The sequence below is a fragment of the Manacus vitellinus genome, unplaced genomic scaffold (assembly GCF_001715985.3).
Source record: "Manacus vitellinus isolate BGI_N305 unplaced genomic scaffold, ASM171598v3 scaffold_7_pilon, whole genome shotgun sequence".
NCBI lineage: Eukaryota > Metazoa > Chordata > Aves > Passeriformes > Pipridae > Manacus > Manacus vitellinus.
The window spans coordinates 26,294,988-26,321,034 of record NW_021940813.1 but is presented as its reverse complement, the minus strand read 5'-3'; the positions used below and the strand labels follow the sequence as shown (position 1 = coordinate 26,321,034).

The window sequence follows — 26,047 nt, the reverse complement described above, 5'->3', positions numbered from 1 at the left end:
GCTCACACACAAGTAAACAGCACCAATGGCTACATTTTGGTCCTGTCTCTGACTGATCAGGCTGATAGACTATTAGTGAAAATTTATAAATACAAACATGCTATCTGAATCCCCAGTAGCTGGCCTCAGATAGATGGTCTGCTCAGTAGCTGGCCCTGGACCTTCCATCTGCCCATTTGGTGTCACTTGGGCATGTAAACCCCTAGGGAGACAGACACATAGCAGCTACTGGTACTTAGACATACATACATGCACACACACAAACCCATGCAGACTCTTCCACTCCGTGCACTGTAGGACCCTCCTGTAGCTGGCCTTGGGCAGCCAGTCTTCCCTGTAGCAGATTCCTGGATCCCCTGGTCTCCTCCTGCCTCACACACAGGGACACATTATTTATGTGAACCATAAAGGCATTGGTGTTCTTATAAAAATTCCTTTTAATTTCTGGCAAAATTAGCTATAGTGACTGAAACCATATTTTTTATCTTCATATTTGTATCAAAAACTCAGACAACTTCTGCATGTGCAAATTTTTTTTCTTGCCTTTTTGTTTTACTGTGAAAGAGATGAAAGCAGAAGAGATATGTGTAGGCAAACCATACTGCTGGTAGGAGCAGGTCTGACACATCCAGTGTAATCAATGCACCCCAGAGTCAAACTCCTGGTTTCAGATGAAACTCTTCTTCCTAGTTGTTAATCACAGGTCACTGGTAAACTTGATATTTGATGGCACTAGAGTCTTCTTTGTCACATCTCTTTGTCACATTTTTGTTTTCTGCTGTGAGTTTCAAAATGCTTTTCAACCATGGTACCTACTATGTATACTTGTGAAATTTGTGGAAAATTGAGAACTACGTAAAGGAGCAATTTTGCCCTGCGAAAGCACTGGGCAGGTCTGCGAGACATCAGAAGATAGCAGAATGTGCTTATTTGCTGGGGTTTCAGAGTAGAGGCAAGATAAATAAAATCTTTTAAACATCAGCTTTGGGATGAAAATAAAAAAATAGGGTTATTTTTAGTTCTTGACTTCTTTCTTATTCTATAGTAATTATTTAAAATGCTTCGGTTACAGAGTTTAAAACCATAATGCTGTATTTTATTGAATGCTCTTGCCTATACCATGGTAGTTCTCTTTTCTCTTCTTTAAAATATTAATTATTTGTCTATTTTTCTTTAGATCAGCATAGAAGTGACTCTGATGCTGCATTGCCATTAATGTTCAGACCCCAGGCCCGACTACGGCCACTCGAAGCAAAGCACCGCCAAGAAGAGCTGATTCCAATGGCACACTTAGATAGACAAGCAGGTCCGTCCAATCTGTCAGGTCGAAGAGGAAATTCAATCAGCCATCATCGTTTCACCAGAGCAGACAATCTAGCTCTAATGCCAAAGTCTCGGTTCACTGTGAGAGAAGTAGAGGAGTATGAGTCAGAAGAAGAGACAGAAGCAATGGCACCAGCCAGGCCATTAGTTATATGAGGAGCAGAGAAGACCAGTGTTTGCATCTCTAGGGCCCCTTGTGCACTGCTCCAAAAGAAATAACAAAGCTCTTCTTATATGAACCAAACTATGATTTTCCTTTTGGGACCAGTGTCCTTGTTCTCGTATCACTTTCAAGCACTGTATCAAGGCACTTAGTGGCTCAGAGAAGACTCAAATTTTTAAATGTTTATATCAAGCGTTCTTTCCAACAAAACACTGCAGGAAAGAGGAGAACATGATCTTTGCAGAGGTTTGAACCTGGATTTAAGCAACAGTAGTAGGGCTCAGGCAATGCTATGGGTAGAAGCTGATACTGCCTTTGTTCCATAATTATGGCCTGCATCCAGAGGAAAGAAATTTGTAAAGGCATCCTTGACACGCGAATGCATAGGTTGATGACTTGCACAGAGCTTTTGACCTCAGAGTAGCTGAGATATTCCAGGAAGAAGTTAAAAGCAGAAAGGCATTTTTAGGGCTTTTAAACTGAAGGTGCCTAAACAAGATCTTAAGTCAAAAGGATTTTTAGTGGACATTTTCAGCACTTGGGAATTTTTTGTCAGCTCAGATTTTGGCTCTGAAAAAGTGCCTAAAGTTAGTTGCTGTGATGGTCTGTAACTCCCTCTACTTAAACCAATTTCCTATCACCTGCCTACACTGAATGAATAAAGGAGGTATCCTTGTATGCACAAAGCCAGAGGACTCTTCAGGCAGGGTGCTGTCAGGATACCTTTTACTTGTAAATGCGGGATGGCAAGAACATACACAATTTTCTTGTAATTCAGCAAGTGGGAGGCTTCATTGTATCTAATCTCCATTCCTCACTCCCACTTTGTGTGCTCAAAATGGGTGGACCATTCTTCACACTAAAACTGGACCAGCACTGCAGGTGGGAAGTAAGAAACTGGGATTAAAGGTAAAGGGAACCTAACCTTGTAGCCTGCCGGCTAGCAGGAAAGAGAGGCCCTGTGTTTTGCTCCCAGCTTTTTGTAATGTGTCTGTCTATATGTTGTACAGAGAAGTATTTACCAAAAAAGCAGAAATAACCAGAAGGTCGTGCACTGAAGCACATGACTTCCCAACCTTTCTACAGAGCTCCCTTCCAAGTGTTTCTGTATGCCCATGCTCCACTCTCAATGGTAGGTCTCCCTAGTGGCAGGATAAGCAAGAAGTATGGTCTTGAGTAATTTTAGATAAAGGCTAAGTCCTAGACACCTAGTCCCTCTGATGGAGCTCTTTTCTGCAGCATTGCCACTGTCACTTGTGTCTTGAAACTGTACATGAGCTGATTTTATCCAGAGGGATGAAATGAATCCAGAAGTCCATAAACCCACCCTTACAGCTCAAATCTATGGTTAAGAAATGCACCAAGGTCAGACATGTTTTTGTCAAGTTTCTTTCTCCTCCACTCAGAGCATTCTTAGCTGCCCAACTCAAGGTCTGTAAATGCTACTCTAAGAGTCAGAGAGATAAGAATTAGAGAGAGCAGTGCCACCTGTATGTTTCTTTTTTTTTTCCTATTGTTGTTAAGTGTTTGTGTGTCCTGGTCCATAAAAAACTTATAAGCGTAAGTTATGACTTCACATTTCTTACAAAGGATTTCTGAATCAGGACAGGTAGAATCTAAACTAAGAAATTTAAAAAGCACCACCAGAGGAAAAAAATAAAAGCCCTTTCCCCCCTTTTCTCAAGATTGCAGCTTTTATGCTTAGCAGGATAATGAATCATCTGTATTGAAATCGTACAAAGCTTTATGGAACTCAAGTTCTGTTTGTATTTCCTTATTGTGCCAGAGAAATTATACAACTTCCTTTTATGAAAACACTGGTACATTATTAAAACAGAGTAGGATTTTGCTTTTGTATTGACACTGAATTAGCAATGAAATACAGTTACGTACCTGAAAATCAACAAATAAACCCAGCTCCACCAAAGGAGGAAGTTCTCTACAGAGTTTTTAAACAAAAGCCTTGTGCCAGATCTCAGTCCTATAGCAAGTTATATTGACATATCATAAATCTAAATTAAATTGTGATATTAAAGGAACAGTTATCATACAAAATTGTGTCTTAAATTGCACTGTGAGCCACCCAGTTGCCACATGATATTTAATTAAGGGCAAAATTAGTACCTATAAGATGTGGTCCATAGGCCACAGAGGTGTATGGAGTAGGGTGGCAGAGATGTGGAACGTGCTTCTGCATTGCAGAGTCGTGAGGATGTGGGATCTCCAAGAGTGGCTGGTGGGTGATATGAATTGCTGGCAATCCTTGGGGACAGTGATGGAGAGAAAGTGGAAATTTGAAAGGAGGGGGAAGAGGGGATATTGTGTCATCTTCAAAAGGAGGCTCAAGAGAGAGGTTTAACTGAGGAATTACTGTGAGCTGCAAATTCAGCATTTCCTCTTTAAGAAGATTTAATCAACGGCTTGTCTGGGGGAACTGGACTGAAACAAACTCTGGGAGATGAGGAGGATTAATGTCTGGAGTGGAATGGAAAGGGCCTAGACATACATCATAGAAAAGAGGAGTCTGTGCAGTTTGGTCAGTATATGTTTGACAAACATACTCAAAATTGACTCCCAAATTCCTTAAATATTGTGAAAGTCATAGACCATTATATAATTACCCATTGTAAGTAGGCAGCAAAGCATTCCATTTCTAATGACTGATTTATATTAGAATTAGAGAAAAATAATTAAATCTTTCTAAAATACTAATAGTGCAAAGATGGAGATTAATCTCTCTCTTCTGCTTAATTTCTAATATTTTCTTCAATGAAACCAGCAGACCAGAACTTCAGAGAGTGTAAAGCTGTAGAGCAACTAGAAGTTAATAGAGTGCTTTCAGATTTTTCAGTTTGGCCCCCAAACTTGTAAAGTCTATTTTTAGTTTTCTTTCCTAGCAATTAGTAAATAGGACTGGAAGAAAATTTCCTTCTGTGCCATTAATTGATGTTAATGGTTTTGCTGGCCAACAGCCAAGAAGCAATGCTGCAAATGCCTGTATAAAATATGTTCTAAAATATAAACTTGCACATTTTATTTTTTTTATTGTTATTTCATACTTGTGGACAAAAAGTTCTCCTTAAAGAAGCACATTAAGTATGTTTTGAATAAGCAATAACTACAACAATATCTTATTACAAGTAATTTACTCCATGTCTATAGGCTTTCAGGCCTGTCCATAAAGAAAACTGAAGTGGTTTAGAGAATGAATTTAAATCCACTGTGTGTGCACATTCTTAGACTCTTTAACCTGGGTCACATCCAGGAACCTTGTGCTGATAATTTACAAAGGTAAGTTAATTCAAGATCTCCTATTTTTTATCCTGGTACTCTGGAATTTAAATTGTATACTGATTTAAGGTGAACTAGAACAGTATACTTATGCCCAGAAGGCAAAGAATTATTATTCAAAATCTAGAGAGGAAACAGGAACTCAAAGAGTTCAGACTATTTCCTTGGGCAGGAGGACAGTGCAGGACAGGTGAGTTTCAGGAAGGAATAATAATGAATAGCCTCTACCTTTGACAGCAGACAAAATAAACCACAACCTTGTTGTGGTTTAACCACAGCCGGTAACTCAGCCCCATGCAACCACTCGTTCCCTCCCCCCCAGTGGGATGAGAGAGAAAACTGGAAGAGCAAAAGTGAGAAAACTTTTGCTTGAGATAAAGACGGTTTGATAGGTAAAGCAAAGGCTGTGCACGCAAAAAAAGCAAAACAAGGAATTAATTCACCACTTCCTATGGGTAGGTGGAGGTTCAGACTTCTCCAGGAAAGCCAGGCTCCATCATGTGTAATGCTGATTTGGGAAAACCAAACAAACACCGTCACTCTGAATGTCCTCCCTTTCCTTCCTATTCCCTCAACTTTTATTGTGAAGCATGACACCACATGGTGTGGGATATCCCTTTGGTCAAATGGGGTCAGCTGTCCTGCCTGTGTCCCCTCCAAACTCCTTGTGCACCCCCAGCCTGCTCTCTGGTGGGGTGGCATGAGAGGCAGAACAGGTCTTGACTCGTCATGAGCACTGCTCAGCAACAACAAAAACATCCCTTTGTTATCAACACTGTTTCACACAAATCCAAAATACAGCGCCATATGAGCTAATATGAAGAAAATTACCTCTATCCCAGCCTAAACCAGCTCACACCTGAACAGAACTTGCTAATCGATGAGAGAAATAGGACAATAAGAACAGTTATAATGAGAAAAGAGTTTAGTAGTAAAAACAGTAATGGTCAAATATTGCAATATTTTCTGTAGAATACTGCAGAAAACAGGAAGGAGTTATCAAAGTCAATAATATGTTGTGAGCAGCCTGCAATACTTTCATATTTATTGCACAGTGTAATTAACTGTTAGATCCTGTTAGTCTTGCTGCAGCTATTGCTTTTCAACTCATATCCCTGGCAAGTAAGAATGTGTAGTAAAAGGATAATCTCTTCCTTAGAGAGCTTAGCATCAGGAATGCAGCAGCAAGGGCAGCGCCAGCAATCAGGACATGATAGCAGCTAGCGCAGGGAGCACCCAAGCTGTGCCCTCCCGATATACCAGAGTGCACCAGAAGGTGGCATTGCTATGATCTCTCTTCCAGGGGCAATAGTGCTCACCCCTGTGTAGTCAGGGCTGCCTCTGCCATCTGTACAGCACCCAGATGACACGCTGGTTATGTAATAATGCCAGCAAGCGAGGTGGGGAAGGATGCTATGAAAGACCCGAAAGCAGTTTCTGAGTTACACTAGTGCAAAAGCAGGGGCGATAATTCACCTCATGGCGTGGCTTAAAACTCCAGTGAGTGGAGCAGGCATGTGTCTATCAGAGCCAGAGAGGAGGAGCTGCAATAAGAATAGAGCAAATGTCCCAATGGGAGCTCTAGATGGACTGATTTACTGCCGTGTGTGTGGGCCAAGGAACTAGGCCAGCTTGAAAGACAGAAGTTCAGATATACTAAGACCAGCTAGGGAAGGTTATATGAGATTCAGAAAAGTAGGTCAGAATTTCAGGCTGGAGGGGCTGGTAGAGAAGATCATGTTTAATGTGAGAAGGATAGCTTAATCCATATTTACAAGAGAGGTAGTCAGAGAAAGAGGACCAGTGATTTCTGCAGGGGAAATTGTCAAATTGCTATGAATGAGAACCATGACTTTTAAGTAACAGAAGATGAAAATAATCGTGAAGTGTTTCACCAGCAGCCTTTCTTGCTGGTGTGTCAGTTTTGAGAACTGACACTTTCAAAGTTTTTCTCTGCAGCCATTAGATCCCCAAAACTCACATTTTATTGTCATATATTTGTGGAAACTACTATTTAGAAGCCTATGGGAGACTCTGGAAAATATAACAAATATTTCCAAGCTGCCTTTCTTCATAGGTACCTTTTCTAATTTTCTCTGTATATGGATAAAACATAAACACTGAGAGTGGAAAAACAGATTACCTTATCTTTATATTTTGTCTACTTTTTAGGTAGGACAATTACATTTATTGTTTTGCCAAACTCACTATACTGGAGAACGTTAAAATTAAAGGTGTGAAGTTATATGAGTAATATTCTGAACCAGTTAAAAGGACTAGAAGTCTGTTGAGCTAAGCTTCTTAATTCATTTCGTTTTGAGAATCTGTCTCAGTGTTAATCACAAGTGAAACTCCTTTTTCTTTCCTTCTTTGGTTACACAGGTGTGAAATTTCAAAAGTTAATATTGGTTCTTGTTTACTTCTAATCCACCCATCCACATGGAAAAATTCGACTACCTTTCAGTCACAAGAAATGAGACATGAACTGAAGAAAACTAGTCCAAACTCTGATTTTCAGGGTTTACTTTGGCAGGGCAGATTGCAGCCACATCAATAGAGAACAGCTGGTAAGGAATAAACATCCCAACTGAACATCATCCCTTACTTTTTTTCTACAGTCTTGCAGGAGAAAGCTAGGAAAAAAGGAAGTATCTGTCAAGAATAGCCACAGTGAGCTGGGGGCACAGGTATTAACCATCTGCAACATCCCTTTACACATGCAAACACAAGTCAGATCATTAGACATCTATCTGCTCAGTGCTTTCCTATCAGTAACCTATTCTGCTAAATATAAAATTATCATAAAAGAAGCTTGAAGTTAAACTGCTGTCACGTATTAATTATGACTCATTATTTGATACTGAGCCTAACACCATTTGCTCCTTGCTCTAATGTACTATCAGCAGTGATACGGTGTGAAAATAATGAGTTATGCACAAATGTCAAAATAAAAGGGCTCTTACTTTTTTTTAAGATATCTTGGAATAAAACCTATAACCCTTTAGCTAGCTTTATTCACTACTTTATTTGTGGGTAAATTTCCCATCACAGCAGCTTGCAATGGGTGAGAAAACAATATGTAAATGAAAGTCAGCTATCCAAATATATTCAGCTTCAATATTACATGACGATGAATATTGAAAATACTTGCAGTGCTGCACAGTGTCTTCTGGGTGCTGTATGAAGACAAAGTCCAGACAGTTCAGCAGCAGGACATCCTGAGATTTATGCCAGTGTTAGAACCCTATGTGTAAGGTGGCAAAACTTGCACAAAGAAAATGAGCCATGTGTACACATACTATAGGAACAGTGCCAGGAAAAAGAGACACTGGTTCCTTGACCCAGAGTGTACTTTTGCTTCCATTAAACTTTCAGGTGACTGAAACCTACAGAAAGGAACAGAAGAGCAAGCTGAAAGTCTTCATTCATCTCTCACCATAAAAACCAAAACAATCTGCACAGAAAATTGTGTATTGTTTGTGCACTGCTTCAAGCCAGACATCAGGACCTGCTGTTTACAAATGCCCAGTATCCTAAAAGATATCATAAAATGTTGCCATATTTAAGATATCTGTATAAAACACATGAAATGCGAAAAAAATACTTTTTTCACTCACTTTTCCCTAGTACATTCACTGTCGTTCCTTTAAAAAACTACATATGTTTGGCAAGTTTTGCTTAGTTCCAAAAGCTGGTAACATTGTAGGGGCTTGTAAGAAGTAAATATACTATGGCAAATAAACTTTTTTCTTGGAACCAATAACAGAAATTCTTGGAAATTGCTGCTTTTCGTTTTGATCTGATGAGGATGGCAGGCCTCAGATGTTTTAGCACAGGGCTAAAGACACTCAGGGCTAAGTCATACACAGGTGCCTCGAGCCATCTGTGTTGCCAGGTTTGGCATAGGAACCATTTACTCCCTTTACTCCCTGGATCAGCAGTCAGAGGTTAGGGAGGCCCCTTGGAGCTCCTTTATGGCAGCTGGACAGCACCCCTGGGGCTTAAGTTGGTGGGGATCTGCTCAAGGTAGCTAATGGCACTTAGGGCATAAATCAGTTGAACACGTGGGTGGCTACAGTTCAGCCTCCACTGACTCCAGTGGGAGCTCAAACACCTACTGCTTGTGTAGACACCCTAATGGTGAACATATGAGTGCAGCTTAATGTGCCTGAAGTAGTATTCCACTGACCCAATCCTTATGGCACCTATGAAAGAAAAGCATCTTTTCAAAGCTAGGCATTATGACTGGTTTAGCTTTGAGATGAATCTTCTTTTCCTCCTCATTAAACTAAGCTATTTCTATGTGTACACATAAAAAGGGAATATATATATATATATATATTTAACAGTGTCTCACTGTGTACAACTCCTATGCTCGGCTTATTTCTAAAAGGCTCTCTGTCTGCAAACGTATTTGGCTCTATCAGCTGTAATGGCTTTAGCGATAGAAAATTGAGAGGCTCACATTACTGCTGGCTCAAATGGACCCCTTGGCTTGAATTCCTCTTAATGATAAATATCCCAAAATCTTTCCCCATCATTTCCATATGTATGCAAACATAGATTTAAATGAAAGTCATGACTGCTGACAAATGTGTTAATCAAGTCTTAGTAATTTGAAGGAGCTCTTTCGGGAGCTTTTTTTCTTATTTTTCTCTAATGCAAAAATGCCTGATACTGATTTACTAAGTGCTACAGAGCAAATAGAACAGCTGGTGCCAAGATCAGATGTACATGTCTTGTTTCTAGGTAATGAAAAGAAAGATAGTGACAAAGCTCAAAACATCACTATAAACAAGTTTGCATTAATTAGTTAAGTTCCAAAGCTGAAATGAGCTCTCCTTATTATTATTATTATTATTATTATTGTTATTACTATTTGTGGATTTTTGCTTTAGTTTGTTTCAGTTTGTTTTTTTTTCCCAGCTTCCCACTATGTGTAAATCTTCCTGTACTAGTGTCTAACTGATAAACTAAAGTTCTGCTAGATGAGACCATTAATTCTGCTTTGTCTGCTGGAAAAGGCACGCTTTCACCAAAGAGGAAAAGTGCTGCAGTGACCTCTGTTGATAGAATTAAGCAATGTATTTAAAGAGCCAAAAGGGAAAGGTGACACATTCAAATCCTCTTCTGGAAATTAATAGAACCAAAGGTAAGCTGTGCTAAGAAGGAACAGCTTTCATGTTGCATATGAAAAAGGCTGTTTCCCAACACCCACTGAAGTCAGAATCCTTATCAGGATAGTTGCCTTTTAAAAACTAATTTTAGAAATTTTTTTCCTTTTTTTTTGATGTGGAATTAAAAAACATTGGCATGAAGACAGAAGACATAACACAGGGGGAAATGTGGTTTTTTGCAGTGCTATACTGCATTCCAGGAGTTTATATCACCAAAGGAAAACACTGTGCCTCTATGTATTACATGACTGGAATTTAGTGACCAGTTCCCTGTGCCAGACTGACACACGGTATTCTTGAAATTTTGAGGCCAAGCAGCTTTCCAGTTGGCAGGCTGCCTATGGCAGAAAGAAGTATCTAGGAACTGTCATGCCTTTATGACCAAGAATTTGGAACATGTCTTTTTGGTCTAGTTCTGATACAGGAAAATGATTAAACACGTAAATACCCACAAGGATCTGGACCTTAATGCTTAACTTCAAGGTTGGGAGTAGTCTCATTAAAGGCAAGCATTTAAGAATTAGTCCCATATGAATAAAGTTCTTGAAATAAATAAGAAATCTCCTATTAAGAGCTAAGTAGTATGTGGAAATGGGAGTATTGTGTCTGTATTTGTTTTCAGACTTGTGCCTTTGCTAAGGACTACTCAGTATTAAACAAAGGCATAAATAAAGAATAGGGCTTTGTGCTCTTAAAGTTATTATATGTTTTTTAACTGCCCAGTAAAGAATTGGCACCCACACTGCTTGGCTTTTCTAGGAGCCACAGCAATACAAATTGGTATCTTTTTCCTTAGGTGTCAACTGTTATGGCAGATCTGGCCATGGTCACCAAGATGGAATTTTTCCTTCTTCAGGTATTCCAGTTTGTTAAAGCCTCCACCAAAGCCTGAGAAGTTTTATTTTTAGTATATTTCCAGAACCACTGCTGTCCCTAAAACATCCTTCTCACAAGAGACAAATGGATATTGCTAATGACATTTTACTAGTATCTACTATGGTATCTTAATTCAGGGTTTGTAGAGAATGATTTCTGCAAGTGTAAGGAGAGAAAAATACCAAGTTCATTATGTTTTTAATAAAAAGTATGAAAAGCTGTACATAAAGCAATATCTTATTTTGATATAGATAAAATTAAAAGCCAAAATAATTCGCCAGCGCATTATGATATTATTAACTTGATATTAGAGGTGTACTTGCTCTGTCAGTCTAAGAAGATCAAGATACACCAAATTTAAAGAATTAAAATCAATCCTAGTTTGCATATGTCATAGATGCCGTAAATGTTATGGCATCTTTATACAATTTTTCCGTAAAGCAAAATATTAAAGCAAAATATTAAACCTACTTGAGAACTACATGCTGCCAGGCATGAAGAAATTATTGATTTATCTTCTATATATAATTAATTATCCTGGAAAAGATCTTCATTGGCTACTGGGAAATTGTGTCCGGGTTTTTTTTCTCTCTGCATGCGTCTGACAAATTTTTGTGTCAGGATGTGAGGTACAGCTGGGTGGTAGGTTGGAAAAAAGATTTCTTTTCCTCAATATATTATCATCCTACAGAGACCACTACATGTTAAAGGAGTCCAGATACACACTCACTCTTCTAAATATAATCCAAGAAAAGGCTCTATTCCTGGAAGTTTATATATTAAGTAAATTAATTCTATGTTACAATAGCACATAGAATCATTCTATATGAAGAATAATTATTTTCTGCCAGTTATTGTCTTACCTTATGGTAAGAAATTTTTTTTTAAGTTGCTTGACATAATTCTAAAATGAACATTTTTAAGGTTGTACATAGCTACAGCTTTTGCACTGAGGCTGAAATCACCCATGCTCTGATGTCTGTGCTAGAGATGAGTCCCAGTTCCACATGGATTAGTTTTGTGACCTCAGGTATAGATTAGGAAGCAGGTTGTGACTCAAAAGAAATCGAAATACCTTTTTGTCACTTCTTCTACTGGGCATTCTTAATACCCAGCATTCAGGTTTTATAATTTAGTTCTTTACCAGTTTAATCTTATAGTGCATTTATGAACAAGTTCCTGAGTTGTGTTTATGTACCAGTCTTCAAAGGTCATCTCTTTTGGCTTATCTTATAGAAGAGAAAGGAAAAAGTCAGCAGTCATCTTTTTTAACATCTGGAAAAGTATCTTTTTTCATACAATTATAACTGTTTGACAGGAATTTGCTCAAAGTTAATGAATATCTTTGGATAGAGATTAAAAATGGAAAATTACATCTTCAGAGATGTACTTTTCTTTAAATTACTAGTATGTGAAAACTGTTTTGGAACTTTAATTGCTGCTACAGGCTTACTATAAAATAAACTTTGCAATAAACCCTGGCTGATCCTTATCTATAACCAAAAAATCTCCACACTCACAATAGCATAATGTAGGGTGAAATCACATTTGGATTTGGATTTTTTTGCAACTGAGTTCAAGAAGGCAGGATTTTCTCTTTCAAACAGCCCCAAAATTCTCCTCCACTCTGTATGTGGGGATTATCTGGATCCTGCAGTAATTGCTGGTTGGGTCAATTGCTTGATTTTCTGCAGTGAGGAGAATTACATACTTTCTGGTTTTGGCCTGACACAGAAGCATTCAGGAATGATTTCTTGGGGTAAACTGGACAGTTCAAACCCAGAGTTTCATTGACCTCCTGAGTCAGAAGCCAACTTCTCTGCTCAGTGCCAGCTCTGAATCATACCAATTATACCCGCTTCCAAAAACTGCATCTGAACCTGCTGTTCTTTTGACCCTTGTGATTTTGGCAATTTGTATCTCTCTGTTCAACCTCTTTTAGCATGCTGCAGGTGTGTGAAACCTTAGTCTCAATCCCAGGAGAGAAGGCTTCATCAAAAATTCCCAGAGAGGCAACCACTGCAAGGTTGATAGGGAAAATCCCTTCTTATGATAGAATCACAGAATGGTTGAGAAGGGACCTCTGGAGGTCATCTAGTCCAATCCCTCATCCATGATTCCTTTCTCCTCTAGTGAGTAGTCACTTGGAAAATACCTGGGGAATGCACACTACTACAAGTCTCTTAGCAAGGAGCAAAAGTCATATTCCATTCCAGCACTGTAAAAAAATATTCAGGAAAAGAGGTACATGCAATGACCAATGAGGGAGGAGGCACCTTGCTCAGATTGGTCTGTGATTTTAATAGCAGCAGTGGGAAAACATAGGATTGGAATCCACATTTGGCTTCAGATGTGTGCCCAGCTTATCAAGGTGGAGTGTCTTTCATGCTCAGCTGTAAGAGGCAGCATCTACAGGCAGTGATTGATGAGCCTGGGCAGTAACAAGTAGGCTCTTTTGAAGTGCCTGCTGCATTCTAGGAGCTCTAAATAGATCCCAAGGTGCCATTGCTAAAGGACAGATGAGGCACCCTAAAAATAAAATTATGACTACCTTTAAGGAGGAGTTGAAGGGGGTTTAATAGATTTTGGTCTTTCTGTGATCAGCATCTGGATACATTTTATGTGATGCTAGGGCTGAACTTGTGAGCAGTTGTTAAAAGCATGCTTTTTACTGTAGTTCTGTACCCAAATACTTGCATGAACTCTAAAAAAGCAATTTCCAGATTAAGAACAGCTGTATCTATATCATAAGCCCTGTGCCCATGTTCATCTAAGAAGCCCAGCTATTTTGCCTAAAGAATGCATCTGTTCACATGTGCATTGTACTGAGTCTTGGAATCCTGCTGCTAGGACTGGACTATATGTAGGATCAAAAAATTGTTAGCCCTTCACTACTGGAGTTCATACAGCTTCAAGTTTTAAGGTATTTGACTTCTGCAATAGAAAATACAGGTCAGACAGATTCCTCTTTCCTCTCCAAGGTTTTTCTGATTACTAACTACTCTGGTTTATTTCAAATACTATGGGATGGGTAATGCTACCATTATAGGATTGGCACCAAGATGCTGGTCTAGCTGAGAACCAAATTACTTATGTGACAATTTTATTTCCCCACAAGACAAGCAGAGATTAATTGCACAGGACAGATATGCAGCCTCTGCTCCTCTCCTCAGAACTGGCATTTCCCAAGGCACCTGCAAATGGAAGAGGGGATTTACTTATTTCTGTGTATCAAGAAATGATAGATTTGTCAATTCTGTTAGAAATTTTGCTAATTCCATTTTTTGGCAGTATATTCCTTTCTCAGAAGATATCTATGGAATCTCACACAGGAGTAGTTAAAAAAAATACTGGTAGTTAATGACTATGAATATAACTGCTCCACCTTTTTATTCCATGATGCAATGTTCCAAGAAAGCCTGTTGCATAAGAAAGTAATCAGAGGCAGGTTAAAATACAAGGAAATGGATACAATCTTCTCAATAAAGTAATGCTATTCTGACATGGCTTCTATGAGTAGATTTGTTTGTTGTAGGCATCAGAACACACTTTACCATTCCTCTGCACTTTTCTGCTATGCTTATAAAAATGGTTTTCTAGAGGGTTTGGGGCTTTTTTGTTTGTTTGCTTGCTGGTTTTCTTCCCTGTGCAGCCTTTTTTCTTATTAAAAGGTATGTTCACGTTTTGATACCCATATGTAATTGTGGGATCAAATCCTGCTGCTTTTTTTATCTCTTTCAAATGCTTGTAATTAAGTTGGGAACTCTAACATTTACGTATCTATGCCTAGCTGAAATGATTTAAAAACACAGGAGTAGATTCTAGTTGCAATATCTGTATTCATGAAGAAAGCGAAAAATAGTTTCAAATATAGGACTATGTATCAGAGCTAATTACATGGAAAATATATAAAATATAAATAAAATTATACTCATGTGCATGTATGTGTGAGTGTGTGTACATGTATTCATATCATCATCATGGCTAGGCTTCACGAACGAAGATTTGGGGAGGGCTCTACCCACGTTTGTTGCAAGCACGTTGGTGGCTGAAAAGGCCAATATGAGACAGGCATGTCTGGTTGCAAATGGCACAGCAGAAAGACTCCTTAGGTGGTATATTCTGCAAGGCACGATTCTTTCTGCATTGCCTTTTCTCCTCAAGGGTGATCCTGCGTGCTTTCTCAAAAGCATCAGCAGCGTTATAGATGGTGTGTCTCCAGTTCTCCCAATTGGAGGCCAGAGTAGACCAGTTATGGTGATCAATATGGCCAAGGCTGAGATGTTTCAGGGAGTCCTTGTATCTTTTGGGTTTGAATGTGAGATTGAAGTTGAGTTTACAGTGCACAAGCTGATGGTCTGTTTGACATTCTGCACTGGGCATCACGCGGGCATGGTGGACATCGCGAACATCTCTCCGTCGCACCAAGACATAACTGATGAGGTGCCAATGCTTAGATCTGGGGTGCATCCAGGTTGTCTTCAGACTATTTTTCTGCTTGAAGATAGTATTAGTGACGGTGAGCTGTTGCTCCGCACAGAATTCTAGCAGAAGTCGATCATTATCGTTGCAGTTTCCAACACCATGCTTGCCTAATATACCTTTCCATGCTTCAAAATTCTTACCTACTCTGGCGTTGAAATCACCAAGGATAATGATCTTATCATCTGCAGGCACCTTTTGGGTAAGGCGACGCAGGTCAGTGTAAAATTTATCTTTTTCGGCAAGGTCAGCTTGGAGAGTTGGGGCATATATATTAAAGAGGATGACGTGTTGGTTGTTGTGGAGTGGAAGGCGTAGGGAGATAATGCGGTCAGAGTGACCTGTCAGCAGATTTTTGAGTTTGGGAAGAATAGAGTTTTTGATCATGAAGCCGACTCCTGAGAGATGTTTTTCGGTTCTGGGCTTACCTGACCAAAAGAGTGTGTAACCGGCACCATGTTCTCTGAGGCTGCCTTCCTCGTGAAGGCGAACTTCACTGAGAGTAGCAATGTCGATGTTGAGACGAGCCAGTTCATGAGCAATTAGGGCAGAACGTCGCTCAGGACGTCCGCTATCCACAGAATCGAGCATGGTTCTGATGTTCCAACATGCTAGAGTTAATTTAGGTACACCTTTGGAGGCAGGTGCATGCCTTTGTCTTTTGATCTTTGTGCGACCACATTGGAAGAAGATGCCCGTTGGCCTGCGGTTAACCAACCAGGTGAAAGTGGAGATGAGCTTTGTTTAGGCCACCTTTTCTAGGCTCCTCTCCGAGTGGAGCAAGCAGTGCTCTCCTTGAAAAGGCTGCTTGGTCATTCAGGGTGCTGCCCCAAGAGACTGTCATCTCCGGTCAGTCTCAAATGACCAATATCCTGAACCACCTGCATGCAGGTTTGGGTCTGTGGCTTCCAGTGCACCTTTCACCTGCCATTTCGACCCTCACCCATCGCTACAGGACTTTTTGCATGTGGGTAAAGCCTTCAAGCCTGTGCAATGGATTTTTAGGTGAGATGCAGTATGCGCGGAACTGAACCCATCCTTTAATCCTGAGGTTCATCTGCCGCCCAGCAAGCATTGGACAGTCGGCAGCGAGTTTCCTCAGGACGTAGGTTTGATAGAGTGACCGTCTCTTAGATGGATGATCCTTACGGGGCCTGCTCTCCCTCCCGCAACATCAGAGCGACCCCCATGGCCCACTGCATACCCCTCCCCTCGCTGCGTTCTCCCCCACCCCCACTTCCCTGGTATCCCTCTCATCCCCTGTACCTCCCTCCCCCTTCCCCCCCAAACCTGGAACGGCAAACCTCTGTGTGCTCCAAAGCTGCTCTCTCCTCCTCCACAGGCAAGAAGCAACTGCCGGCAAGGCTCCCCCACTCTCTCTCTCCCCTCTCCTGTCGCGGCCGTGCCTGAACCACATGCGCTCTGCGCACGCGGCGCCAGTGGGGGATTCCTGGGGGACTCCCAGCCAGCCCAGGACCCCACCACACACCATGTATTCATATAGATATTAAATTAAATATCTATATTTAAAAGGAAAAGAGGCTGGCTGTTTGTTGTTGTGGAAGCAGTAAATTTGTCCTCTCCTAAACTATTATCATTCCAGTACAATCAAACCCAGAGTATAGATAGATTAAGAGGGTATGAGAGCCAAAGTGATACTGGTGATCACCAAAGGATTGTGAACACTGAAAAGGTTAATCAGATTTTTCCAGTGGTATAAGTTACATATATCTTCCATTTAAAATGTTTACCAAATGCTGATAAAGCTAACTGAATTCTTTTCATTCAGACAAAGAAAATCTGACATCTTCCTCATTATGCCAATGTGTCCAGTTTGTTTTTAGAGCAGTGAGAAACCATTAGTTTATTAAAAGTTTCCACTCATCTCAAAGCTTTCCAATGAAAAGTCCACATTTTTCTTCCCCTGAAAGCTCCCGTACCCATCTTTCCAACTTAAAACGGCATATAAAATTCTTTGAGAAGTTTTACAATATCAGCAATTTGGGCTGTTACTTTTCTTTTTTTTGTTGTTGTTTTTAATTTGGTAACCTCAGATAATGAAAATATTGTGCATTTTTCTTTACTCTGTATTGGAATGTTAAATAAGGCATGGGGTTCAATAATATAATCTCTGAGATCATGAGAAACCTTTTTCTAGAAAAAAAAGGGGTTGATGCTTGACTACTGCGTGCTCTAATCACTGCAGCTTTGCTCTGTTAACCTCACATACTGATATTATTCCACTTAGGAAGTGCTAAAATCCAGGCTGTAGGTTAGGGGGTATTTCATATGCAGCTGAATGCAGTACCCTTTATCTCTGTAGTGCAGAGGCAGACTTTAACAGCTGTAGTCCTTTTGACTCTAATGGTGTCTACAGGGGACTTCAAATCAAAGCCTTTCTTTTAACTCTCGCAGCCTCACTGACTATATTCTCCCAAACATACTTCATCTTTAAGGAGTAATGGGAAGGTTGGACTTTCCAACGATATGTCTTCTTGAACGAATGAATGATATTCTTTAATTTCTTACCTGATTGTTTTGTGCTAACTTTCCCATGGACAGGATTATGCGAAGAGGTGAGGAAGGTTTATTTTTACACATGAATCATAGGAACAATGAACTAGACTAATTTTTATTGAAAACAAGCCATAAATAACATTCTGTGTAAAATTTAAAGCCAAACTTACACCAAGTCAAGTGGAAAACCTGTGTTCACACCAGCCTACTGGTCATAAAGCCAGGCAGCTGAGATCATTGGTTAAAGATTCTGCACAGGTTTATTAACCTTCTCCAATGAAAATACGGTGACGTAAGAGATGAAAGCAATAGCTAATTAACTTCAGTGGATACAGTGGATTAAGAGAAATAAGAAATAAGGAAAACTGAGAAAAGATAAGCAAAATACAAACTCAAGACACTGAAAAGAAAGAAGAATTCATCAACTCTTGAAATGTGTCTTTCTGAACTCTAAAAGAAAGTTATAGTGTATAGTGTATAAAAAAATAACACCTATTCTAGGTTAATTCTGTTTCCAGATAAATATTGTTACTCTTCAACCCGTGCATACACAGTATTAGTGTAGAGACAGTTAATTCTTTGGCTGATCACTGTAGCAATTCACAAACTACCTTTCAGGGCAACGCAAATTACAAAATATCTTCTTTGTATTGGGACTGCTTCTCTTTCAGCTGTCAGGAACACTTTCCTGGCTTCAGTGGAATATGTATAGCATCACTCTAGACAGAGTCAGCCTTGGGGGTTGTAGAGAATCTGAGGTGGATTTTTTCACCATTGCTAAAGGATAGTTCCCTATAGCTCAATGAAGACCAGCGTTGCTCAGCTCTGACTGAGCAAGAACAGGGTGCATTTATTTGTATTTTGTAGGTAGGTTCTTGGGATAAAGAGGAGAGACAAGAGTGCGTCAGAAACAAGGGGCAGATGAGAAAGGGGCTGTGGAGTGAACAGCTCCCTGTTCACCCCACATATGTACAGCAGTTCCAGCTACTGTTATAAACTGACCAGCATCCCTGCTACAGGATGACATTCTGTAAGGTAGACATTTCTAGACTCCTGCTGAAGATCTTAGTCCTCTAAGAAAAGCCCCCAGCTTAAGTTGGTGAGAGGGAAAACAGACTTTAGGTTGTGCTTAACAGAGAATAAGGTGATAGAGAGCATGGCTTGGACACATTTTTACTTGCTTCAGAACTACTTGAGAAACATTATAACATTTATTTTTAAATGAAATTTTCTTCAGGGAAAAAAATTGACAACCCCTCAGCATTTTGAAAACAACACTTGTTAAACATGCTTTTGCTATTAATCTACTAGCAAAGAGCAAGTAGAAAGTGTAGCTTAGCAGGATTGGGTCAGTCTTCACCTTGCCCTTTGCAAACAGAGGCTGAACCTCTATGCTTCAAAGGTTACTACTGTTGTAAATATGGGCTACAGCGCTAAAGGAATCACTTCAGTCACCAACTCCAACAGCTGAACTCAAGGGAAAGCATTAAAAAACATGCTTATCATATCTACCATACCCTATCAGGCTCTGTTTTCAAAGGAAAATTCTCATCATTGTTGATGCCATTGGAAGGCTGAAACTGGAGGCATTCTTTTAGTCATTAACTTTTTTTGCCCCCGAAGTTAAACATTTAAATTAGTATTTCTGTATTCATGGCAGTGACAGGTGCTAAGCTTGAGAACAGTGGCTACTTTTGACAGCCAGCATGGGGACACAGTCTCAGAAATCATTCAATGACTAAGTGTCCTGGTGCAGAGTGAGCTAAAGAAGGGATTTACAGTTTAAACATTAAACATGTTGCTTACCTATTAAACAATTAGATTGTTCTAATCCTTTAGAGAGGGAGATGAGTCTGTCATCTCCAATTCTAGATTTCCAGCAAATGTGCCCAACAATGTAATTTCCCAGATCATCTGAAACACAACTAATGAAAGGAAAAACAGCACAAACCACTCTGGGCATTTCTTCTCAATTTTGTCTGTCTTATGAACAGAAGAAGGGCACTTTACTTTCAAGTAATTGCAAAAATTAACTTCGTGGATTATTAGTCTTCCTGGCTTATAAGTATCCTTTTGGAGTTAGACACATCACTTAGTCCTCCTGCAGCAGCTGATGGTAGGACCATCAGCTTTTTTGTTCTTGGGGATGATGTTTAATTCTGATGCTCCGTAACGCTGCTAAAACCTCTCTGCTATTTGATAGGAGGCACAAAAGGCTTTCCTGGCTGAACCCGCTAGAGATGCTTACTCATGGTGAGCAAAGTGCCTGTGTACACACCTGCTGGCTGGGGACGGCCTTAGGAGAAGTCTTTGGGAGAGTGTTCACATGGGTGCAATTACTCTAATACACAGATTAGCTCTGGCTTTGGGGAAGTGGTTGCCTATAATCCACAGAAGCAGCAATACATTTCTCCCTCAGGGCTTCATACTGGAATAACTTTGACTGGTGCTGTGTGGCAGCAGCTGCTGAGTGAGGCCTAAGAGAAAACCAGAAAAGCAGAGTTCAGCACTCTGAATTCAGTACTTCATTCATTGGGCTGCTTTTGAAGATTAAAGAAGTAGCTATGCTCCTTCCCTCATGTTCCACATCTATAGCCAGGCAACTGCTGCATCTGTCACTCCTTGAATCCTGGAATATTAGGCAGCTAGTTGCCAGTACCTGTGCCCTTTCTCAACTCTTTCCAGCTAAAAAAACCAGTTTGTGCAGACAAAACAGTTAACATTGCAAGGGCCTTAAAACGGCTAAATTGCTGCCATTAAAGTGCCCATATGAGGAAGGTAAAATGCCTCTGGTGGATGTGGTTTATGGGGACAGTTGCTAAGCAGTCCTGGAAAAGGCTGTGGAAAAACACATCCTCAATGGGCTATTGATTCCAGAAAATAAATCACTCTATAGCTGAGATATTCATTCACTAATTAATGGATTTAGAGACAGAGTTATACAGTCAAGGCCCAGTGACACAGCCCTCATAAATGGAAGAGAATTTTGAGAAATGTTTATTAACATAATAAATGCAGGTGAGTGACCAGCTCCCCTATCAAATCAAAAACTCTCAGTCAAGCATATTTGTATTTTATAGTCCTTAAATCTCCAATGAGACTACTTCTAAATAAGTAAAAAAAACCCTGTGTCACCTCTTAGGTGTCTGTTTTCACTTAACTCTTTGAACATCCTAGTTGCATGTACAACAGGCAGAGGTTTTCCTTGTGGTACTTTGATTCCCATACAGCTACAGATTTAAGACAAATCACCTCTTTACCTGATGTAGCCTGAAAACTTCTTCCCTTGTTCTAATGAAAATACTAGAATTTTTAGCAAATTTATTTTAGTAACATCCTAATATATTTCAGCAAGGTGGTCTGTGTTTAAATCTCCTGTGCTATATTTTTTGGGAAAACTGGAGAAAGCCTTTGGCTGTTTTAGTTAAGTGACTAGGAAGAATGGTGAAATTTATACTTCTGAACAAGGAACACAGATTTTACAATACTGCTGTATGAACTGTGTCAGGGAAAATAAGAAGTATTCAAGAGTAAGCTTCTCTGCACAGTGTTAATTTGCATAAAAATAAAATATCAGGAATAAAATATAACTTTTTTTTTTAATCTGTTGAAAATATCTGCCAAACTAGAATAGCAATGAAAATGATGGACAAATACTTAATCATATATTTACAAATTTCCCCTAACCCTTTTCATGTTTTTGATCATATTTACTAGAGAACACCTACTATATTGCTCACAGGAGATCTATTTATTGAAATAGTCACAGTAACATTTTCCAGAAATTCTTCCTTGATATCAAAGACAGGTCAGAAAATCAAGTTCGAAAATATTATGTCATTATTTTTAGGGAATCCCTAAAAAATGGAGCTAAATTTATGATAAAGTGATAATTCTCATTTGTTCAAATTGCTTTTTTCATTTCATCGTAGAAACAGATTTTTATAATAGCAATATAGATCTTTCCTACTGTAAAGATAAAGCTGGATTAATAATCACAGACAACATACAACCCTGTAACTCAGCGTCATGCCTACAATGAGAAAGTCCCACTGCCTGCTACAGCAAAAGTAAAACTAAACTGTCATAACACCTGTATGAACCACCCGAGCTATTGCAAACCTGTGTGGTCTGACTGTCAATGCCTCTCCTTTGCAACCAGTACACTGTGGGTACCCTGAGCAGTCCCTTGCTCTGGCAGCAATTTCCAGTAGTAATCAATAAATGGATTAAAAGGTAAACAAACTGAATCATGTGAATTAGCATCTTGATGTATAAAATAGCACGCACTTTGTCACGTGAAATGCTGTTAGCACTGTGTCTGGTAAAACAGACAATGCCTGCGAGCAGAATTAAGGAGATGAAAGTACTGCAGCAGCAGATGGCACGGCACAGTGCGGGCAGGGAGGCAGCGGTGGGGGCATTGCGGGAAGGTCCTCTATGGATCAGTTGCCATCAGGCAAGTTTGGTGTACGTGCTTTCTGTTTGTGCTGTCATTGAAATGGTGCGGAGCGACCCGACAGAAAATTGTTCTGAAGTGGGAGCAGATGCATTGAATTGTCAGGGGCAGAGCCATGACGAGACACTGTGGCGCCAGGAACACACCTTCACGTCTCCTCTATAGCTCTCCCTGGCTGAGGGGACCCCCTCCCTCCCCTCCTCGGGCAGCAATAAAGTTCAGGAATATTTTTCTCCATATGGTGATGTCCCTGGTCATGGCTTCAGGTGGAACTACTTTTTGTGCAGATACTTGCAGGGTTGGGCAGAGTTTGAGGGGCAGTGGAGGGCAGTGGAGGGGAGTGAAGCTGCTGCTGCTGTCTCATATGGCCTGGGTGAAGCAGTGATAATGGGAATATTGTACCCCATTCTCCTGTCTTAGGCAAATCTCTGAGATTTAAAGACCTTTCACTGGTGACGAAACCCCTCAGCATCTGTGGGACCAGCTGCACAGGTCTGGTGGAAGTGAAAAGCAGCATGTGCTGCAAACACTGAGAGAATCCTTTTAAGACCTTCAGCACCTTATACTGTGCTCAGCTTCACTGCATCTATTTCAACTAGCTCTGAAGTCAAATAGGGTTTGCTTCCCTGCTGTATCGTGCTATCCTGTAAAGGCAATTCCTACTCAAATAGTGGGTATTCTCATCTATACAATCCATCCATAAAATATGTTATTTTGATGTAACAATAGACAGCATCAACTCTTATAATTAATCTCAACTCTCATTTTCTTCACTCTCCCAGTGTTTTGGGGTCTGTGTCAATATATTATTTCCCTTTTTATTACTGGCATGTAAGTCACCAGCCTCAGGATTAGTGACATCTTTCCATCATTTTATTTTTCTTTCCATTTGCCAACTTCTCATTTTTATAATATATAAAGAGAGTTAGCCTAGTACCAAGACCCACAGTAGTGTCAGAGCAAGAAGGATTTCTGTTGCGTGTGGCCGTTTATTTTTGGAGAGGAGATGAGTCAGAGGACAAATAATGGCAAATGTGTGGATGGTGCCCTGAGGAAGGGTCCATTTTCCCATGCCTGGGAGAAACCTTGTGACTGTAAGGGCATTACCTGGGTGCTGAAGCAACTCTCTGTCTCTGCCAGTATGCAGCAGCCATGCTCTGTCATCCCTCACTGCCTGTAATGAAAAGGGCAGTAATGAAGAACATTTTCTGTGAGAAGGAACCTTCCTCCACTTTTGTATGCCTAATCTTTTCTCCACCTAAAGTCTTCATTCCCCTCTTCTGGCAAAGGGAAACCCTCAGCCAATTTTTCACAATTTCCAAACACTGATCTGGTGGCTGCTGCACCTGCCAGAGCTGTTGGACAATGGTCCAAAATGCCCTACAGTGTATTTTGGCTGTGACTGTTGAATGGGCGTAAGAATTCCAGCATAGATCATAGAATCATAGAATCAACCAGGTTGGAAAAGACCTCTGAGATCATCAAGTCCAACCCTTCATCCAACACTGCTGTGGTTACTAGACCATGGCACCAAGTGCCACATCCAGTCTCATCTTAAAAACCTCCAGGGACGGTGAATCCACCACTGGATTGTGAAGCGATATTAAAGGATCAATGGGACAGTATATAAATAACAATACTTCTAACAGCTTTGGCCAGCTTGCTCTTGCCAATGCTTTTGCATTGACATTATTGAAGATTATTCTCAGTCCAGTGAGATAATGTAGATAACTAGAAGGGATCTGTAACACTGTTCCTAGGAGAAAGTGTATTGGCACTTTCATAACCGTATTTTTCTTCATCTGCAGGAAAGGTCATAAAATGTGACATACATGTACAATTACAGATCTTATGATTTCAGACAATTAAATTTATGATTTTTAATCTGATTTGCATATGGAATTTAATGCTATCTCTCTCACCTGAGGGTTAGACTTCTCTTCTTACGGATGGTCTGACAGGAACTAGGAGATCCAGAAAAGAAAGAGCATTTTCTTTTTGTATTCCTTTTCCATATAAATGAAATGTCCTCAGAATTGGCAATATTTATCTGATCCTCTTATTTCAGAGAATCTAATATAACAAATAAAAGAAGATATGAAGATATTACATGCAGCTAGAGGGTTAGATGGTGTATACACTGGTTTGATACTAGAACATGTTTTCTTTGCTGAATTGTAGATAAAATAAAGAACAACTGTTATTAATGTTATGTCATTAAAAGCAATAGGCTTAGTGCCCTCTTTTCAGGTTCTAGGGGTTAAGTAACAACTACAGGTATTCAGCTAATTGATTCTGAGCTTTACACCTTACAGAAACAGTAGCCACTGATAAATCAGGGGAAAAAAGGAGAACCCTTACTTCCTGCTTTAGTTTTATTGGAATTCATGAAAGACATGTTTTGCTATAGAGGCATGCAGAACCGTGTGCTCTAAAGATTTTATGAGTTTGAGCTTTGGAATACTGTCTTACTCATAAGTGATGAAGTCATGAGTAAATCATGGGTGAGATTCCACTCTTTCAGGAAATACAGAAAGCTTGTCCTCAGCAGTATCTAATGGAATCACCTTCCAATGCCTTTAGGAACAGGATTTTGCCAATCATATGTTCAATATTTGCAACACACACACACACAAAACTATTTGATCAGTCATATATTTATATATACATACATGAGAATATATGTATGAGCAATCACATATGTTTATACAGTGCGCAATTTTAACTCTCTGAATTAACAGAATGAAAATCTATTAATTAACAGTAACAGGATTGTACCTATCACATGCTCGATAGGTGGAAATAAATATTTAATCATGGCTAGGCTTTGAGAACGAAGATTTGGGGAGGGCTCTACCCACGTTTGTTACAAGCACGCTGGTGGCTAAAAAGACCAACATGAGATAGACATGTCCAGTTCCAAAAGGCACAGCAGAAAAACTCCTATCTATATAATTGTATATATTGAATATATAATATACTATATAATTATAGATCATAAAATAAATAGGTGTTCTACAACATGCATATACATATACATGAACCTACATATATATATGTATACAGAGTGTGTTCTTTTAACTCCCCACATTAACAGAATTTTGCTCCTTATTAGTGGGAACAGAATGGTGTCTATAACATATTTGGTAGAAGCACCTATTCTGTATTTGGTAATGGCGACATAGATATATACATACATACACATATACATATGTAAAAATTACTTTCTTAAATATATATACATATAAACATTCATATGTATACATACACACACACATTTACACGTATGCAAATAGATGTACATGCATACATATAAAGTCTCTAATCTAAATTGCTTTTAGATACATGTATGTATCTATGAGACTATATTTATTTATAGGCGTGTATATACCTATAGAGTGTGTTAACACTTTAGTTTATATACAAATATATATACATATACGTACTTGTATTTATATGACTGCATACACATCTCTCTTAGAGTAATCTACAGTTAAAGGAAGACCTTCCAGCTCTGCCTACACCTGCGCACCCCCGTTCATCCCAGCGGGTACTGGGGGGCAGGAGCTGGTACCCGGGTGCCTGAGCCCCGCTCACGCCGCAGCACCTGGCGGCGGCTGGAACCTGGGACCCGGAACCCGGGAGCGGCCCCCGCCCGGGCGCTCCCCGCGGCTGACAGCGGCCGGCCGGCCCCGGGGGCGCGGGGGGCGGCGGACCGGGCGGCTCCGGCGGGGCCAGCCCGACGGGCTTGCCCCGCGG

General features: G+C 39.9%; 1 protein-coding gene and 1 long non-coding RNA gene across 2 annotated transcripts in view; one reads left to right on the top strand and one right to left on the bottom strand.

Annotated features, from left to right (window-relative positions):
* Positions 1-1,479, top strand: part of SLC9A4 (solute carrier family 9 member A4) — a 31,449-nt gene extending 29,970 nt beyond the window's left edge. The window contains exon 12 of the mRNA XM_018083998.2: positions 1,178-1,479. Coding sequence (XP_017939487.1) covers positions 1,178-1,479 — 302 coding nt within the window. The remainder of the gene's footprint in view (positions 1-1,177) is intronic.
* Positions 1,143-25,859, bottom strand: LOC108641590. The gene is made up of 4 exons (XR_001922106.1): positions 25,735-25,859; positions 24,211-24,252; positions 23,396-23,462; positions 1,143-1,402 (listed from the first exon to the last, which is right to left on the bottom strand). It is a non-coding gene; the product is annotated as an uncharacterized LOC108641590 (long non-coding RNA).
* Between the last annotated feature and the right edge of the window lie 188 nt (positions 25,860-26,047).